This window comes from Adiantum capillus-veneris, chromosome 26 (genome assembly GCF_014529385.1).
Source record: "Adiantum capillus-veneris isolate H3 chromosome 26, ASM1452938v2, whole genome shotgun sequence".
NCBI lineage: Eukaryota > Viridiplantae > Streptophyta > Polypodiopsida > Polypodiales > Pteridaceae > Adiantum > Adiantum capillus-veneris.
This window is the reverse complement of record NC_140956.1, coordinates 84,528,953-84,549,610: the sequence shown is the minus strand read 5'-3', so window position 1 is coordinate 84,549,610 and position 20,658 is coordinate 84,528,953. Positions and strand designations below refer to the sequence as shown.

Below are 20,658 nucleotides of genomic sequence, written 5' to 3'. Positions count from 1 at the left end.
CTTCGCAACCATGGATCCCCTCACCACTCCACATTCATTTTTGTGTGTTACTTAGTCCTGAGGCCGGATGACAACTCATTTGATGCCTGCCAAACTTGCATGAGCTTTGCCCGTGTCGACATTTTCTCTAGTCTCGTATCCTCAGTTATGGTATGTTCATCTTTTGATGCATATCTTGAAGATCTCATTCACGATTCCCTTCCAACAAATGAAATAAGTGTCCACTAACTTCATGTGCCAATAAAAATTATCAATTTAGAAAATCGTGAAATGCGAGTATAACCATGGTCCATGATGCCTTTTCATGATTCACTGTTGTCTTTGCAATGAGTATCCTCTGGGTGCTTGGCCAATCAAAAATTTATGCATTTTTTTAAAAATATTCTCCCTTTTTCACTAACAAAGACGGAACACATCACTATGGCCTTAACCCCCAAGGAAGGCAAGTTGCATGGGGAGGCTAGGGTTGAAGGCACATAAGAAGAGAGAGGTCACATAAGAAGGGGAAATTTACCCGTAAGCAAGGCAAGGTGCTTTTGGAGGCAAGCTAGCCGCAGGAGTTTGAGCGCTCCAGAGGAGCACAAGGGGCAGGCTACAAGCCTTGCATCAGATAAATAAGAAGGCGTTATAGAGGAGGTGCTACTGAGGGAGAGCTAGCAAGTAAGAACTGAACTTGCAGAGGGGACCAAGGAAGCAAGTTTCGAAGGAATAAGGAAGGGCATGGACAGATGGTGGCCTAAGGTGGTTGTCACATGAAGGGGTCGACAGCATGAAAGGAGAAAGGCTACATAAAGCAAAACACAAGAAAATTTTCTCATGTAGGAAAACGGAGTCTTTTTCAGTGTTTTTCATACAATGCATAACATCATGAGCTTTCGCTCGAGAGGCACCACATACCTAGCTAGGTACGATTGGGGGCAGGGGACCCCCAGCCCCCCCACCGGGCCGGCGGTCCCCTACCCCTAATGGTACCTAGCTAGGTATACGGTGCCTCCCTCACAAAAGCTCATGATGTTGAGGTAAGTCAAGGGGGCCGGTGGTTCCCTGCCCCCAATCGTACCTAGCTAGGTATACGGTGCCTCCCTCACAAAAGCTCATGATGTTGAGGTAAGTCACAATGTGGGAATTATTGTGAGAATTTGTCCAAAACTTCTTGTGACTAAAGGGAGCACAGAAAGTGGGGACTTGGGAGAAGTTAGTCGGGCGGAAAGCTACGATGAGAGGTGGCTGTCTAAATTCAAGGAGAAAGAACTAATGAAGACATTGCAATCTCTATTACAAAATAAACCTCTTCGGCGATTACGAACAAGTAACTGCGAAGCTTCAAGATGGCTTCGTGTTTGCTGCCTTTGCCGAAGCAGCTGTAAAAGCACAAAGAGTAGACCACACATAATTGAGAAGAGAACCTGCTGCTGCTGTGAGGCCATACTTTATAATTGACATTTTCACGTGAACATAGTGCAAGTGCAGACGATGATTTCAAACCCCCGACTTGGCATACTATGATCTGCAAATTCTAGCCAGATTTTGTTTTAGTCATTAGGATCAATAGTTCAATGCATCTAGTCAAGCATACAATAGAGAAAATCTCAACAACAGACTGCCACTTCGGCCCAGCAATTGCACAAAAATCTCACGATACGCATGTCTGCAATCTCATGGGATGTCACGGTTTGCATAAAACATAAGCTCTATTAAGTATATTCGACAATTAAGTCATACCCAGGGACAAAAGAACTTGCAAGTTGTTGAAGCAGCATACATTAACTTATCCCTGTTCACTTCTAAAGACAATTCCCAGTTTTGCAATTTTGTTAAATACAAAATCCTTGGCACACATTGCCTTGAACCACACATGTCGGTTGCTTCGGCATCTTACTTACATGTGACACTCCTTCAAAGGTATGGAGTTGCAAGCTGTAGCGCAAGGTGGTTCCGCAAGTCGCTTACATGCTCTCATAGCTTGGTATTATTCAAGCTGCTTGTGATGCAAAGTAAACAGCTGAAAATCTGATGCATCCACACACAGCATACATCCCAAAATCTTCACGGATTCCTCTCAAGAAACATGAGCATGTTACTGGCACCATAAGACTGAAGGCTGCATTATCTTTCGAAACTGAAGGGCAAGCATAGCTGATTGTACCAGCTTCAAGAAAAAGATCTGAATGATTTTCACTGCATGAACCAGTGGCGCTCAACAGCATACTTTCATGGGGGTATTGTTCAGGCTGTGAATGGCGACTAGGAGCAAGAGGCAATTTGGCTCTCAGCTTTACCTCATCACCCAAGGTCGCTCAGAAAGGCGTGAGTAGTTGCACGTTGGCGAGCAAAACTGGTAGCGCTACCTTGGCTGAGCCGACCAGGTTTCAAGCGCGCTGTGTTTATTACCACTTTGTTTATTACAAACTAGCAGCGCAGGGTTGAAAATTCCCACTTTGTTTATTTACAAACTAGTAGCGCTGGGTGAACGCGACCTCCAGTTATTTTCAGCAGCTCATTTTGCTGCTTGCCCGCCCAGCCTCGCGGTAGAGCTGTAAAGCGGGCTCAGCCGACCAGGCTCATAGCATAAGCCATAGGAAAAGCTGATCAGATCAAGTTTTAGCACGTGAAAGGCCGACAATACATTGAAAGTGTTACCTCGTTTCAAGGGTCTGCACAGAGATGGAAGAAGCTAGGATCGATTGTCCTCATTGCACGCACTCCCTTTCGCCCCGCTTGGCCACGAGCAAGGACTATTACCCGTTTGCCTCACTCTAGCGGCACCTCCACCACACTCTTTCTGACCAGCATTGAATTCTGGTTGAAGCCACTAATTCAGAGGCCACAACCGCTGCCTAACTCATGACACGCTTGTCCTTCTGTGGGCTCAAAAGCTTGCAGCTCTGTAAACTTTCTTCGTCTCCTTTCAACAAGTAACCAGGTTTGAATTTGGATTGAAGCCACAAGAAGCCACAACCACTGCCATCTTTATGACATGCTTGTCCTGAAATTTTTTCTACAAGGCAATATATATCATTAACACTTTGCCTATGGATTACCTTAATTGTGGAGACACATGTACCCTGCTACATTGAAGGCGCCTTGGCCAATACCCCAAGCAGACACACCGCAAGGCCAGTCATGAAAAGTGAAATTGCAGGCTAGACATAAGACGTCTTTGTTTTGTTGTTCCCATTCTTCATGCCATGGCCATCCCACTCCTCACGTCCTGGCATCAGAGCTACTACTCCAACAATTGCACAATTCAAAGACTCAGAGATGGTGATATGGCAATGTGGTCATACGCAATGGCATAAGAAGTTTTGGAAAAATTCTCACAATATTTGCCACATTGTCACTTACCTCAACATCATGAGCTTCTGTGAGGGAGGCGCCGCATACCTAGCTAGGTACCCTGCCCCGCCGGCCCGATGGGGGGGCCGGGGGTCCCCTGCCCCCAATCGTACCTAGCTAGGTATGCGGTGCCTCTCGAGCAGAAGCTCATGATGTTATGCATTGTATGAAAAACAGATATACTCGGTTTTCCTACATGAGAAAATTCCTCAATCTTCTTGTGAAGGCAACCCAAGTCTTCAAAGCACAAAGAGTAGAGGAAATGACCTTGGAGACACTTTCGGGCATGATCAACACCACCATCCTAAACGCCACCACTGGAAACCCTCACTTCAAATCCCTCCCTCCACCATCAAGTCCAGGTCCATCCTAGACACCTCCTCTACGTCCTCTTGTATGAATACGGTGAGTCCTCTGGCACGTCGGCCCTGCACGAGCTTATTGATTCTCCCGGTCCGCGGAGCTTGCAATCGTCTATGGCACTGATAGCTTGCGCTTCGCCAATGGCTACTCATAATCTATCTAACTTAATTCCATGCTTTAATCTTTAGTGCTTATACTTTGACTTTGGCTTGGGAAGCTGTCCCACGAAACCCTTGTCCTCACATAGTATCTACTCAGAAACAAGTCAAAAATAGGCACAATAGAAAAGTAACAGATGGGATTGATTTCATTAGCCATATTGTGGCAAAAGTTTTGATGCATTTCAAAGATCTGCACAAAGCTAGAAGCTACCATCAGCTATTCCACAAAGTGTACTTAGCAGAGTTCATCATGTATCTCGCCTAGAAGAGTGAGAAGTCGGAAACATTTGCCGAAAGCCTTAAAGAGAGTGGCGATGAGCTTCCTAAGCAATCCATCAAATTTTTGCTCATCAGAATTCGCCCTCAAAGCAAGATTACAAACAAGGAAAAACCCAAAAGAAAGCATTCAAATTCAGCCTTCCCTAAGCTTTTAGTCCACTAGTAACAGTGAGAAACTCAAAGACCTCCACACGGAGGTTGACCATGAGGCTAAGTTGAAAGATGAGAGAACAACGGTGATGGTAGACATGATAGCAAATGAGAAATCCATAGTCAACACAATGGCAAAAGTCGTAGAAGAGATGCTAATGTAGACTGTAGAAGACATGATCTACACATTGATGGATATTGAGGTAGACATGATTGACAAAAGGGAAGGTATGAAAGATGAAGAGAGCATGAGAGAATACATCTAAGGAATTGTAGCCACAGGGATGATGATTGAAACACTCACAATCTTGTATCTTTTGTATTTTCTTCACTCCTATTTTGTGTCAGACAGAGAGGATGTATATTCACAATAGTGGACATTTTGACGACTCTAGCTCAACAATGTTGCAAGGTCCTTTATCGGTTTCCAATTCCCTATGCGTATACAATACATAAATGCTACAAGGCAAGGCACAAATTTTGTTTCTTATAATTTTTGGAGAGACCATAGTGCCAACTCTCCACCATACTTTTGTATGGCACTTCTGCATGACGTGCACTGTATATTTAGCATTTTCACTATGTGACGCTTTATTGAAAGATAAATTGTTTAATTACTCACATTTTATGTAGATTGATTCAAACATCGACCTCTGGATTTCACATTTAGACGACACCCATACACGATTACCAGGTCGGTAGTGCATTTAGGCAACACTTGTACATGATTACCAAGTCGGTAGTGCATTTCTACTTTTAGTCAGTTGACGCGTTATGTATTTTTTGAGCTTGCCAATGCTTCCTTAAGTTTAGTTTAGCCACATGTTTTCCTCATTGGTGCATGCTCAATCTCGATCATTGAATCTATAAATCAAATAGACACACATTTCATTTCTCACAGTTCGGCAATTCAAGTTATGTACTACAGTACTCAATGCACTCTGCACATGTTTACTTTATTCCTAGGTGGTTGATGTGAATCTACGAACATCCTTGTTGGTAATGCATCCTATATATTGCAGCCCAACGTTCTCCTTTGCATAATCATTCGGTAGCACGAGGACAACCCTTTGTCCTAGCGTTTTCCTCCTCAAATATGTTTTGCACTAGGTTGTGTGATCGGCAGCCAAAACTCCTTGCTCCCTCTGACTGTGACAACACGTAACTCTCTCTCTCTCTCTCTCTCTCTCTCTCTCTCTCTCTCTCTCTCTCTCTCTCTCTCTCTCTCTCTCTCTCTCTCTCTCTATCTATCTCTCTCTCTAGCGGCAGGAAACCCTAGCGGTAGTACTCCCCCCTCCTCTGCTTCATCGACCTCCCCCTGGGCGAGGGGCTGCCCTACAGGAGGGGGTCCGGATACAACCAGTTCCACCCTACCCCAGTATTATTCGCACTGCCCAACACCTATCATGTCGTGGCTCCAGTAGCACCATCGGGGGCTCCGACACTCTCGCACCACCTTGCAGTTTCTGCATCCCCTCACGGGCTCCCCCAATACCCGTTCTCGCCACGACCATGCCTCATCACAACCCGCCCTCGTCACGGTCCTCTGCAGTTTCCATTTTCCATACTTTCAAGCTTACACAGTTAGCTATTAAACCACTAAGCGGCCTTTCCCACCCCTTGGGTCTTCTAAACAATAGTCATGGCTACTCGGGCTTCATCCCGTGGCAAGCTCACTTTTGCAGGGGTTGTAGCAACACCCCTGAAGCACGACAGCATCGTCGATCTTTGAAATGAAGTCGAAAAGCTTCACAAAGAGAATGAGGAGCTGAAGCAAAGACTTGCTGCCATCGAGACACGGCTTGCCGCGATGGAAAACTGCAAGAAAGAAGAGATGGAAGTCAAGCTCAATAAAACAAAGGCCGAAGTGGAGTCCATACTCACAAAGGAGGTCAAAACTCAAGTGCAGGAGGTAATCCTTTGCAAGGCAGAAGACCGTGTGGCATCCACGCTACGCGAGCGACAACGACAAGAGGACATCTCCCTCAACGTTTGCATCAGCGGGCTCCCAAGTGACTGGAAAGGGGAGGGGGATCTCACTCACGAGTGCTTTGCCCATATCCAAGCAATAACCCACTTGGTACAATGGGATCCAGCAACAATCACCTCTCTTACACATGAGCATCGCACCAACCATGCAATCCTCACTTTCAAGACCAAGGCGGATCGAATCAAACTCCTTGAGCAATCAAGGCTTCTCAAAGATACTAGAATTTGGTTTGCAGAAGATCTCACACCCGCCCAGCTCAAACAAAAAAAGATAGAACTCCAGAAGATGCGAGAAGCACGCACAACAGGAGGGAAATGGGCAGTCTATCGAGGAGGTAAAGCCATTATCCAGGAATTTAGAACTCCCAAGCCGGCTCCCTCCTCACCTTCCCCTTCTTAGTTTTGTTCATTTTAGCTCTTCCTTTTGACACCTCTTTGAACCCTCAATCCTTAACTAAGATGTATCGCATGATCCTCCCGTTTAGAAGAACCCATTTGTAATTTTTTGCTTTCAGTCCCATGGGTCATATCTGACCTCCGCGGACGATAATTCAATCTATCTATCTCTCTCTCTCTCTCTCTCTCTCTCTCTCTCTCTCTCTCTCTCTCTCTCTCTCTCTCTCTCCACACACACACACACACACACACACACACACACACACACACACACACACATATTCTATGAGAAATAAGAGAAAATTGACTACGCTTGATTTGGAGAATAAATACACATGCATTTTCATTTTTAAAGTTTGTCAATGCCGTGAAATTGGACCATTTTACAAACAGCTATAGAAATAATTAGTTATCATATACGCAATTCTTTTTTTTTATTATTGTCAATGCAATTTTACTTCATTTACTTCATTGCTAGATGCTTAATATCAATTTACATATGTCCTGTTAGGTTCTATAGCAATGCCACCAAGTAAGACTAGTTTTCTAGGAGATTTTTGACTCAACAAACCTCTTAAATTCCGCGAGCAGATCTTCATCAGTTTTGTTTGTAGCATTTCACAATATTCTTAAATAGTGGCCTCCTACTTTGGTCTATAGCAAGTTCTCACGAGCTTACATTCGGAGACTTGTAAAGTTTTTACCTTGATTATGTGATACCATTTTAGGGAATGTTGGCTAAAGCCCTATGCCACTTGGCATTGGTTGATTGGAGGGGGAATTGTAAAAAGTAGAGGAGGTAGTCTAAAATGAGCGAGCATCATGCAAAAAACAACGCTATCGTGTGTCTATACTACACGATTGCAATTTAAGCAAGGAGATTAGAAGGGAGCACTGTTGCCAAAAGATTGTGAGGCCGTGGGTTTGAATAGTGGCATCCCCAAAGAGACCACTGCAAATGCATGTCATGCACTATCAACTTACTGATCCAAACCCCTTCTCACTAATGTCGTCACTTGGAATACCTCAACTTCCCAACATTACTATGGTAAATATTGTTAGTCAAAGGCTCTTGAAAAAAGAGGTCGTGCTTGGCATTTCCTTGGTCGATATGTATGCCAAATGTGGTACGCTTCAGAAAGCACAAAAATTACTTGAGGAGCTTCATGTTCAGAATGTCATCTCTTGGAATGCACTAATTACGGGATACACACAACGGGAGCACGGACAAAAAGCTCTAGGCTATTTTTAGTGGATGCAAAGCGAGTGTATCTCTCCACATTCATTCAATTATACTTTCTTCTTGAAGGCATGTGGCATTATGCAAGACGTTGAAGTTCATGATGGGATGGGGTGTCCCAAATACTACGAGTTTGTGTGTGTGCACACGTGCCCCCCTACGAATGGACAATACGATAGATTCAACATATCGTGAGAACAAGAATATTAGAAGTAGTGAAGGTAATGGTAGGAATGATAGCAAAAGTGAATGCGATAGTCAACATGTTTGCAAAAGTCACCGAAGAGATGACGATGGAAAAATGTATACACATGGCAAGGAGGCAATGACAATGTAAGGTAGATCTACTTGTCGATCCATCCAAGACTCTGCGTCGATCCACACAACCAATACCAAAGTTACACTTATATTCTGTAGTTTGATTTCCTCTATGTGATCTCAAAAGTACTTAGATTACATCATATACACATTAAATCAATGAATTTATATCATTTTTATTCAAAAGATTGTAGATGAAGGTGACAAGGGCTAAAGAATTTTTGTAATGCCCAACAAAGGGACACATAGACAATACACCACTGCATGGCAATGTGGAATGATACATGTCTTCATAAAACATTGGTAATGAGCTCTTCCTTGTACAACTATAGTATTGTTACAATAAAAAAGTCTCTCCAACACTAGAGGAGAAGCATAAGTCCCCCTCCAACACTGGAGGGGATAAAAGTGGCGGGGGAAGGGTACATTCCTTACAATATTATTATAAATGTCGACAATGGTGCCAACTCCACACCACACATACATATGGTTTTTTCTTTTTTTTATGGACACAAGCATCGAAAATGCACGAAATGCATCTCTCTCCATCTTTATTATAACATGCAAATTTTCACCTCCATACATCTTTCAATACAAAATCTCAATTGTGATGCGAGGTCATAGAGTTTTTAGCGACAGCTTCAAGGAGAGATGCTATACAGCCTTCAGAATAAGAGACAATATGAGGTGAAAGTTACAACACTACTCCTCCTGTTTAATTCACACCATTGCCATAGTGAATCAATCAAGGCATATTAGTTTTTTTACGATAAGCAAAATTTTTATTAAAAAAAGGAAGAAGTTACAAGGCCTCAAAAAGAGCATCAGCACGTTAGCCTCGAGGAGCTCTTCACGTCGATATCTACATTGCAAGTGTTTTGCGAGATTTTGCGAGATTCGAGCGTTGACTCCCATGACCTTACAGGTGACATACCTCACTAACGAAGGATTAGCATCGTTTTGAGATTCCGTCAATTGCACTAGATTCCCAATGCTTAGGAGCACCTAGTAGGCTTGTCCGACATCAGATTTGATGACCTTCAACTTTGTTGCTGGAGAAAATCACGATTTCCTCAGTGTGCAGATCTAAGGTTTGTTGGTCTAGAAGTGTTTTGACCTAGTAAGGAATGTGCCTACCAAGTTTGATGTTGATCAGAGTTGATTTGCTATTGGTTTTGCATGTGGATGTGTGATTAGATTTGAGAGGTAGAATTTAGGTTCACCGCAGTTAAAGAGTTCATACATTGTTTCCATGGAGTGTATTGTGTTCAATTTGACGACATGTTGGCATGCCTCCTTGCCCTAATTGAGTCACTTGCTGCCTTGGATTGACATTTTAGTCTTGGGGTCATCTCTTTGTGAGATGTGACAAATGTTGTGAAAGCCCCCTCAGACATTGGCGCCGTTGTCGGGAAATGAGTACCTAAACTAGTGTATACACATACAAAAAATCGGTAGAGTTACCTTAGATAGACTAGTTAGATAGAGTATGATAGAAGTGAAGATCAAGGCATCCTTGGTCTTTGTGTTTTTAGTGGTGAGTTTCTCACCATGAGAGTAGTTAGAAGATAGAGTGAAGTGTTGAGAATGGGTTTAGAGCTTGGGGTGTGTCTTTGTGGGTTGTTACAGAAATGAAGTTTGCACTAGGCTAGAAAAATTCACTGTTTTTGTAGGAAGTTGTTGTTTTTTAGTATTCTTTTCTCTTGTTTTTGCAATAGGGTAAGTAGATGCATTTGGATGAGATTTTATTCGCATTTTGGTTGAGACTTGTGTTAGCATGTGCTTCATGTGAAAATCCATAAAAAAGAGTGAGGAAAGAGGAAAATTTACCTAAGGAGTTCAATTTTTGTTGAACTTCTAATTTCTTGTGACACATTAGACCTAAAGTGATAGCAAAAACTTGTGAAAAAGTGAAATCTGGAAAAAACTGTGATTATGTCTGTTGACATGAGAAAATCATGTTTTTCTCCCAATTACTATCTAGAAAAGGATTTTTTCGCCAAGACTTGTTTCAATGGGAGGCCTTGATGCAAGGATCACCCCTATCAAGTCAAAGTTAAGAAAAGTTACCATGAGCAATAGTAGAGGAAGAAAATCGTATTTTCTCTCCCAGCCACCAACTATAGGAGTCAAAACTTGCCAAGGGTTGGGACAAGGGTTCAACTTGACCTGAAAAATCAAGCCATCGAATCAAAATTGAATGTGGACTCATAGTGTGAGTGTGAGGTCAAAACACAATTTTTAGACTAAAAATTTGCTAAATTGGGACTAAACGCAAACCAGTCGACCAAACAGTGTGAAATTTGGGGAGTATACTCTTGAAAGAAGGTCAAACACTTGGGAATTGGAAAAAGTTGAAAAAAGTTGCCAAAAGCAGTAGCAGATGAGCGATTTTCTCCCATCTACCCGCTAGAAAAAGACATCCTACGCATAGGATGTCTAAGTGCTTAGAATTGCCCCAAACTTGAGCCACAACTTCCCCTTGATGTCAGCAACCCAATGCTATGCTTAGTTTTTAATTTGGATTTCAAAAGACCCAAAACTAGCTGTTCTAGCCTTTTTCAGTCAAAAATGCTAAAGTCTGCTTAAAACCCAATTTTCTCACCCAAATGAGCTAAAAACTCTCACATGCACTCAAAACATCATGTATAACATGCACATGAAGTCACCCTATGGTTTGGTCTCAAAAATTATGCCTTGGGCACAATTTGGGTAGGATGTCTGGCAATTCTCGTCTTTTGGCTTTAATGTATCAAAATTTGGTCAAATTTCCACTTTCCAAGTGAAAATAGGGTAGAACCTACCTTCTAAACACACTGGTAACCTCAGATTTTCAAAAAAATGCCCAGATCACCCTGTAGACATCCTACGCGTAGGATGTCTACTGCTTATTTTTTCAGACTAAAGTGTCCCTGATGCTTCCTTATGCTCTCAGCAAGTGCAAGTATGCTTCACAATTGCAAAAACATGCAAAAATCACTCAATTTAAGCCTTTTCTGAAATTTTACGTTTTCTGACTCCGCCTTTTGTCTTTTGGTCAACAAAAATAGGAAAAAACACTCAAGTCAATATGTTACTAGGGTAAAAACTACCCTCTAAACCCACTGGTGTAGTCAGAATTTTCAAATTTGGTCTCTAGAACCCCCTTGAGACATCCTACGCGTAGGATGTCTATGTTTACAGAATTGCGGGTTTTCTTCACAGAACCCTTGCAAATGCTCTTTTATATGCACAACATCAGTCAGTCATACAAACATATCCACAAAAGCTTGTTTAATGCATTTTTACCCTCAAAAGCACACTTTTCCGTGATTTCAAATGCAATCAAGCACTTTAGCAAATAATTCAGTACTGAATAGCTCTAGATCAGAATCGGATCACTTACCTAAAGCTACTCCTACAAATCATATGGGGATTTGCATCTATAAGTAGAAAAACACTTCACTGCCACCCACGGAGTAGTAAACGCTTTTATCACCTCACAAATCACTCGACCACCAACAACTACTCTAATCCACAAATCCTAACTAAACCTATCTAGTCGCAGACCCTCGGCAAGACACACGCTTCCTGGCTATCCACTTGATCGCGGAATATCCTCTTCCAGATCCACTTAAGAAAAACGCTCTCTTTAGCCAAAACTAAATCAAGAAACCATCACACGAGTGTTAGTAGGAAACCTACTTAGGTCCTTGTGTCCTCGACAGCGGCGCCAATGTTGGAAGAGCGACTCACACACCCATAAAGTGCATGCAAACACTACCTAGATCAACATAATGTCAATCGAGGACACAGATGACACGATAGGCACACAGAGGAAATCTCTTTAGCTTGTCAGGCTGAGACCATCCTACATATACAACACTCTGGAAGGCCAACTAAACCACAATCAAGAACCTCACTGCTCTCAACTACACCACCTAGCCACATACACACATACGGAAGGTAACTCACCTAATCATGCCAGATTCATACGAAACTTAAGGAACACCATCCCCTCACTAGGATACACCTGTCCCTACGCTTCTACACTCAAAACCCTCACTCTAAACCCATCTGCGAAAAACGCGTAGGATGACAGAGGAGAATTTTGAAAGTGCCTGAAACTGAAATTTATGAGTACATATGCGTAGCTTATGTCGCCACGATTTTATAGACTACTAGCACGCAGAAAACAGACATCGTTTGATACACTTACGGCCACAAATAGCTCGTAGATGCGTCGGCGTGTGTGCTTCTTCTCGCGTGGAATGCTTGGCGTTGTCGCGTAGCTCTCCTCGAGCCTACAACAATGGTGCAGTCGGATCTCCAATGTGTTGAGTGAGTCGGGCGTAGCGAGAGGATAAAGCTCACGCTCACTCTCTTTCTCTCTCACACACAGTAGATGGCAGCGCTAAAGTTTTGATTATGATTACAGTCAATATAAAGTACCTAGGTCCTTTTTTACAAAATGACCTAGGTACTTTATATACTAAGGCTACCTTAGGTTTAACCAAAAATGGGGTTGAAAGGGTCAAATGGCTTTGTATTTACAATCTGGAAGTGCCATTGCACCCCGGCTTCTAAAACTAGAATAACTACTCATTACAAATGACGTTTATAGCCATAATCCGCAGCATTTCATAACTTGCAAAAGATAAAACTTTGGTACGAAACTTGCGTTATGTTGTGTTGTTGACCCGGCGGTCAACATCATCCAAAGCTACAAAGGAAAGATGAGCAACCAAGCGTGATCCACCACCAGTCATCCATACTCCAAAGATCAATAAAACACAAGTAGTCAAATGCAAACATGTATGGGTACCTAAGCAACTGGTTACTGCTTAGAAATCAACACATAGGCTATGGATTTTGAAACAACAAAGTCATATTCATCCCATGGCAACAACAATACCCAGAAGTGCTTCCAAGGCACCACAACACGTGTCAAAGTCAGAAGCCACTATAATGGTGTGGCATCCTAAAATTCCCACACAAATCAAGTCAAGAAGGAGTTTAAATCTTCATCAATTCAACAAAATGTTGCCAACTTACAGCACTTATTACATGGTATGTGCTCATTAATGTAGGGCCAAGTCAACCTCACCATCTAATGCCCTTAAGCAATTAGCGTAAGACCCGCCTCTTGCACAACATTTATTTTTTCATGCATTGAAGTATGCATCCATAGGGCCACATTACAAGGCCTGGCACTGCTTTGATGCCCATGCATAGCACAACCCTGACGGCTCATCGTAGTTTAGGAGAACTCCAACTAAGAGGGGGGAAGCATTTTGAAAGCAGACCTATTGATCAAATGAGAAAAGGGCATTGTTTTATCGATTTTGGTGTTGTAATTTGCATTGTATTTCATTTTTTTACTTTTTGCCATGAGAAGATGAGGTATATGAAGAGTAAGTAATAAACGTCAAATATGAGCCCTTAGGTGTGAGTACTTATGTACATATTTTCGATTTTTTAACTTACTTTTGTTTTTTCTCTATTTTCTATTGTGTTTTTTTATTTTCTATAATTTTTTTATTAAAAAAAAGCAAAAAGCAGGGAAAATTGCAAGAAAGTAGGATACAAGCATGAAGAGTCTATGAAGTGACAGGAACTTCTAAAGTCTAATCAATTGTCATTTGGTCAAGATTCAAAGTGAGATAACTTGGTCAAATGAGGACCAAACTTGACTTGTAGATTAAGAGCATTAGAGCTACCAAATTCTGTGAAGGAGTCTCACCAGAAACTTACATACAAAGTGATGCAAGCAAAGAGTCTCTTTGATATTGAAAGCATCAATATCTCTAAAATTCATCCAAATGACAAAAAATGGAGTCACACTTCAATACACAGCTTCTACATGGCTACGACATCAAGTCCCATATCATACATAGTGCCAAGTTTCAGCCTACAATCCAAGACAATAGTCAGAGCTTCATTGACACAAAAATGGCTAATATAGCAATAATGGAGCAATAATGGCATCCAATAGATGGAGTCACACATCAAATGTGTATAAAGGGAGTATATGTTCATGTGAAAATAGTCACATAATTGAAATTTTTTATATTTGTGCTAGTTAGAAAAAAATCGCGAGTTTATCTCTGCCTTCTTCATGTTGAACAACGGCCACTGAATAACAGCCAGATCTTGTTTTAGCCAATGTTTTACCCTAACCCAAAAACTAATGCCTATGAAGCCCCAAATGTATCGGGCTTACCCAATGCCAAGAATCTGCTTGTTTCACCTTGTCAAAAGTCCAAAGGTGGCAGAAATATTCCATGGGAGACCTCATTTATGGTACATATGGTTTGGTACCCTTAAAACATCATGGGGAACATGCCCACAAAGCTGGAAATCAATCAGAGCTGATATCTCCAGGTTGAGAAAAAAATCGTGATTTTTTCCCATAGAGGCTTATCATACACCCATCAAAAATTTTAACTTAAGAGCCACTTTGGCCTATAAGCCCCCTTATGAGGTCAAAACTCAAAACAGGCTCAAAACTCATGTACAAGGCTCAAAAAATCTACAACTTATATTGAAATCTAATTTTCTAAATAAGCCACCCAGCCATATTTCACCATTTTTGTACTAGAGTCTATTCTTATAGTGTACATCAAGCCCATGAGGTCTAGATCTAGAAAAAATATTTCTTTGTGCTAGCTAAGAAAAAATCGTGATTGTTTTTTAATCTTGCATGAATTAAAAAATTTCAAGTTTTTGTGCATTCTGCATGAATCATATAGTCACTTCAAGATAGCCAGAGAATCAACAAGGGGATCTTGCAAAGTGGAAACTTGCATCATTTGAAATGGATTAACACAAGCCATAAAACTGTCAATGTTAAATTTGATTTTAGCATGCTTATTTATTGAGCACATGAAATCGACTTTTGCATCACGTGGATTAACACACAAGTTTCCGGGATGGGATTATATACAAAGTAGAACATTTTATTTGCATGATTTGAGAAGTCTTCATGTACAATGTCCCAAATAATACATTAGCAAAGTATTGTAGCTGTCTATGTAAGTTATTAGTATAATATATTCTTATATCTCAAAAACATTTTTCACTTAAGAGGTAAACTACAAACAACATTATTTTGAAATTCAACGAGAACACAGAAACAGCATCTCTAATCCCAAATTATACATTAGCAAAGTATTGGAGCCATTCAAGTAAGCTATAAGTATAATATATTCTTATATCTCAAAATTGTACTTACTAAAAAAAATTATTTTCACCTAAGAGGTAAACTAGAAAAATCAACATAATATTGAAACTCTTTGTCAATTTCAATAAAGCATAGCTAATTCCTCAATGAGAACACAAAAACAGCACCTCTAATCTCATTTACATGGTTTTTTGGTGACAAATTTATATTCTTGATAGATTATGCATGACAATTTTTTGAAAAGCAACTTGATTTTTGAGGTTTATGTAAGAATGGGCACCCAAAAAATATGTATATTCTTGGTATTAACCTATAGATTCAGTTTTGATTGTAGATCTATATTAAAATTGAATTGATTATTTGATACAATGATACAAGCTTTGAAATCCCAAAATTTGCCCCCTTATCAACATCTTCAAGATTGATTGTTTTGCTTACTTCATTTAATAGTCATGAAAACTAGGCCTTTAAAGTTAACTTCCTTATTTTCATAATGATTATATATAACCAAGGATTTACAAACTTGAGAAATAGATTTTTTCAAGAAGTTATAAGCCTTTTATGAGTTTTGTTTAGAGAATGCTTGAAATTTTTGTGGGCATCTCAATTTCAAACTTATGATCATTCTCTTAGTATAGTGCTCATTTAACGTAGAAAATAATCTTTGGCTGATAGGCTAACTCCTTGATTAACAACACAATTTGTTTCTAACTTCGCAAATTAAATCCAAAAGCCTAAAAGGAAAACATCACACTTTAGTGTGTCAAGACACTTGAGTGCCCAATTACAAAATACAATGCACACATCAACATGCACTTTGCAATTATTCATGCCACCTATATCATGTGGTAGTAGGGCGCTCTACGTTAAGTGTGAAGATAACCTTTTATTTGGAAATGTTTTATCTTAAAGGAAGTAACAAAGTATGGTAACAATTACCATTGAGTCACAAACTTTACAATCCTCTCATTGTTGGAGAGGGATTAATTAATCAACATTACAATTGGCAATATGGTTGAAACAACTCCGGCACCAATAATGATTCTCTCTCACTACTTCCCAATGATGCAAGAAAAACACCTCTTGAAAAGAAGGGCTAGTAAGCATGAAAACACCCCCTTACCCCTTTGTTTGTTGGAAGGGCCAAAAAGCCATAAATAGGACACCTTACCCTTTCTTCCTATACACTAGGGAAAAAGAGGAAACGTGAGATTTTTTTCAAATCTATACAAGCACTTATTTGAAAGATGCTCCTAACTGACTCATCACTACGCCTCTACACAAAAGAAATGCCCCACTCTCTCTATCTGACCATTTTTCTTGGAGGGAAACTAAGAGTGAGAGATACCTATATGAGGTGACCTTTTTTCAAGATTCCAAACAAGGGAGTAGCACTTTACTACTGTGATATCAACATCACACCTCACACACAACCCCCAAATGGACTCTTCTAACTAAGTTTAGGTCTTTTGTTTTGTCTTTGTGTGTTAGATGGACATCTATAATATGTAGAGTATATTATGGCACTTGCTTTCCACCTAATGAACTAACAATTTTTTTTTTTTTTGTGGGTGATGGTGGCAGATAACAGGATGCCCCTTTATCTAATACATTGGCAAGGAAGACAAAAACCCTCCACAAAGCAAAAAAAAAAAAAAAAAATTTGTGTTGGGGGGGGGTTGGAATTCTCTTTTCTTTTCTACCATGGCATCACTTGAAATCATATTGCTTGGATAAATGTCAAAACAATGGGTTGTTGCAAAAATAGAGTGTCTATCTCTATCTCTCTCTCTCTCTCTCTCTCTCTCTCTCTCTCTCTCATGGTTTATTGTAGCGTTAAGGTGAATTTTTTCTAATTACCTACTCTCTAGTGATCTAGTAGGGGTCCTAATTACTAGGAAATCCTATCTATGGCCTATAAGTTCTCTAGAGCTTTACTTTATAAAATATATTTTGAAGCTATTGCCTCTGTTTATTTTGAGTGAGTGTTCTTATTTTTAACTTTTTTTCACAACACCCTTTGTACCACTCATCAGCTGGTGATGCCTGCCCGTCTTATTTTTCCTTTTTTAATGACCAGCCCTCCCTGGGAAAGTGCATACCTACCCGTGCATTTACTTGGTATAAGGGTGCACTCACTCACACACTTATTGGGAAAGGGACTTGTGTACGCCTGGGCCAATTAGGTCACAATCCAAAAAAAGCAACTCATTTTGCAGGACCACGCATCGTGTACCCCACACAAAACAAACACTTCGCACGGCACCATGTGTGTAGGCAATAAATAGTTACTTAAAAATACACTTTGTTTGATGTGTGCAGGCAAAAAGCAACTGGGAAAATGCATTAGCCCAACTTGGGTATGAACTAGTTTCCCCAGCACCCCTGTCAATGGTGCAAGGGCTAATGCTCTGCATCACAGACACGAGCTTTCATAGCACTCTGATTGAGCTCAAAAACAAGGCCATGGCACTTGATGCCCATACAAACCTCCTGCTTCTCAACTTGTTGGATTTGTTTGCGTGGTTTTGATTGTATTCACTTGCGTAAGAAAACCCCAGGGTTGCGATACAAAGGCTTCGAGAACTGGCAGCCAACCTAAAAGCAATAAGTGAAGAGGATGCAAGATAACAGAAGGAATGGGCTGAGAATTCCCCACATCTCATGAGGAGATTCGTGGACAGCCATGGAAAGAATCTGAGGTATGACCCCCTTGTCCGTCAACGGAAGCGACACCTTCTCAATGGCTTCAATGAAGACTCTCTCTCCCTGCAATCAGAATCTAGTAGTTTTCTCATCCCTATCCACCTGGATGAAGAGGAGCAATAGCTCATCATCAGCAGCCCAGCTCTTAATCTCTCAAAATAACCATTTGAAGCATATATTGATCCTTATATCCCTTGCGTGCAGGTACTTGGAAATCATGTTGGGTGATGCTCACACAAGCATGGCACCACTCTCGGAAGAAATAATCTTGCTACTACTCAATGATAAAGATAGGCTCTCCTTAAAACTTGGGTTACAACAGATTCTTGAGTCAAATGCATCTAATATCATTGAAAGCTATCTATTGGCCACCCCATTCACCATGCGGGCTTCAAAACAAATAGGTGCAAGGCATTATTCTGGTGTATTGTAAGGTAAAAGGGCTGATCTTCACCACGGATAGAGAAACAAATTATACAATGCAGATATGGAACATTCACTGACCCTTCTTGAAGTGTGGTTGTGAGCATGTGGGTCAGGCGGATCCGTGCAGGGAGGGGAATGTGGTGTGGTTTGACCACGCATTATGGATGATAATGCATCATCTCCCCGCTTTCTTTCCAAGTCCAAGATTGAAGAAATCCATTATTGCATTTCTTAGTTGGATTGAAAAAGCGGCCCAAGATGCAATAAAAGCTTTGCTTGTACACCTGTTTTACAGGTAGAAGTTGAAGGAAGCCATCAAGCATTAGGTTCTCTTCAACCAACAACCCCCTGCGGCTAGCCTTAATCTCGAAGTTGACAAATTCATCTAGAAGGCTATCATGCCTAGGAGAGACAGCGAGGAAGGACGCTTAGGAAAACTAGCCCGAGGGGATCGTGGGAGATAGTCTCGTAGCCAAGGGAGGCAACCCTTCACCCCACAATGACAAATCAATTATGTTGCTACTGGATCCCGATGATCACAAGCCTCACTTGCTAATTCCACTAATAGCTCCCACACACCAACCTATCTTGCCTACTCTACATAGCCCTCTGTGCAACCCCCACCATTGTGTTCCCGCCCCTCTTTCAGCACACAATGCGCTATGAGTGCCAAAGCTCTACTATATGACTAAAACATTTCCCTCTTCTATGTGCTACAAGTTGTTTGGGATGTATACGGCAGATTACATTTATTGAAGAAGCCTCAAAACAAAGGCATGTTTGTTCCAATTCGGTTTGTCAACCCCTTGTTAGATCTCTGCAATTCGAGAGCTTTTTTTGAACTATTCTTCTTTGGTATGTGCATTATAACCACCCCACTATGGGGAGAATGCTTGTTCACTTGGTTGAGGCCCCTTTGAAAGTTAAGCTTGGTAATGTCCAAACTGTGTTTACTCTACATGATAAATCTATGCATAAGTGTCCTTGTGAACAATTACAAACGGGGTTAATCCCGCATATGGTCATGTGTCAACCACTGATGTACAAGCATGTGTATAGCCAGAATTGCTGAAGATATGTAGTCACAGGCTATCACGTATACCATCTACTTTACCGATTTTTTGCAAGCATGTGACGAGCTATGTAAAGTTCTAGACACGCTCAAGCACTTTGGATGTATCCTACTCCCAATCGGACTCGTGTTAATAGAAGCTCACAAAGCCCTATGTACCAAGGAAAAGGAAACACAAACTACCCTGATTTACACATGGAAATTGAGCAACTAAAAATATGTTTTTTGTAACTTGCTTGGACAAACCACCAAATAACATCGCGCTAATATGCAAGACACTTATTATCGATGAGGCTAACAAGAGACTGCAAGGCTTGGACTTTACTCTGCACACACAAATGGTTAGGGATGCATTACACAGATTCTATACCTTCCTAGCCCCCATTGTACCCATGGGCAATAATGACCTCCCCTTGTTGGAGTATCTTATGACACCTGCCTTCCACCTAATGAACTAACAATTTCTTGTTTTTTTTGTGGGTGATGGTAGCAAGTAACAGGATACCTCTTTATCTAAGACATTGGCAAGGAAGACAAAAACCCTCCACTAAGCAAGATTTGTCTATTAAAAAATCCCTCTTTTCTTTTCTACCATGGCATCACTTGTAATTATGTTGCTTGGCTAAATGTTAAAGTAATGGGTTGTTGCAAAAATAGAGTGTCTATGTATATATCTCTCTCTCATGTTTTATTGTAGCTCTAAGGTGAAATTCGTCTAATTACCTACTCTCTCTCTCTCTCTCTCTCTCTCTCTCTCTCTCTCTCTCTCTCGTATTAGAGAGGTTGATAAGCGCCTCTATGCACATGTTAGATGTGTTGGAGGTGGATGCAATTCATCAAAATTGTGTGTCTCAGTGTGATGCTTGCAACACCAATGATGCATTCCTAGTAATTTGTGAGCCTCAACTTTCACGTGCTTGGTTGCACCCCTATAGTTGTTTGTGGGCCTCAATAACATGCTTAGCAATGCTAATGACACATAAAGACAACATGCATAGTGTCATTAGTAGTCATACAACTTGGGTAGGATACAGTAACAATCAAGAGAGCAAAAAAAAAA

General features: G+C 40.9%; 1 protein-coding gene and 1 pseudogene across 1 annotated transcript; one reads left to right on the top strand and one right to left on the bottom strand.

Moving 5' to 3' along the window:
* Positions 1 to 1,052: 1,052 nt before the first annotated feature.
* On the bottom strand, positions 1,053 to 3,851 carry LOC147423757 (uncharacterized). The gene is made up of 5 exons (XM_086501659.1): positions 3,714 to 3,851; positions 3,604 to 3,640; positions 3,157 to 3,223; positions 3,042 to 3,065; positions 1,053 to 2,905 (listed from the first exon to the last, which is right to left on the bottom strand). Exons 1-5 carry the CDS (start codon positions 3,849 to 3,851, stop codon positions 2,818 to 2,820), a joined length of 354 nt encoding a protein of 117 aa, XP_086357785.1. The 3' UTR covers positions 1,053 to 2,817.
* A 2,248-nt stretch (positions 3,852 to 6,099) lies between these two features.
* LOC147423756 (uncharacterized) lies at positions 6,100 to 18,366 on the top strand (annotated as a pseudogene).
* The last annotated feature ends 2,292 nt before the right edge of the window (positions 18,367 to 20,658 follow it).

Coding starts and splice junctions, on each gene's coding strand:
- LOC147423757 (XM_086501659.1), bottom strand. CDS start 3,851: ATGAGTAGCCATTGGCGAAGCGCAAGCTATCAGTGCCATAGACGATTG. Junction 3,224..3,603: donor TGCCCGAAAGTGTCTCCAAG/GTCATTTCCTCT, acceptor TTGGAGTAGTAG/CTCTGATGCCAGGACGTGAG. Junction 2,906..3,041: donor CATGTGTCTCCACAATTAAG/GTAATCCATAGG, acceptor ACTTGTTGAAAG/GAGACGAAGAAAGTTTACAG.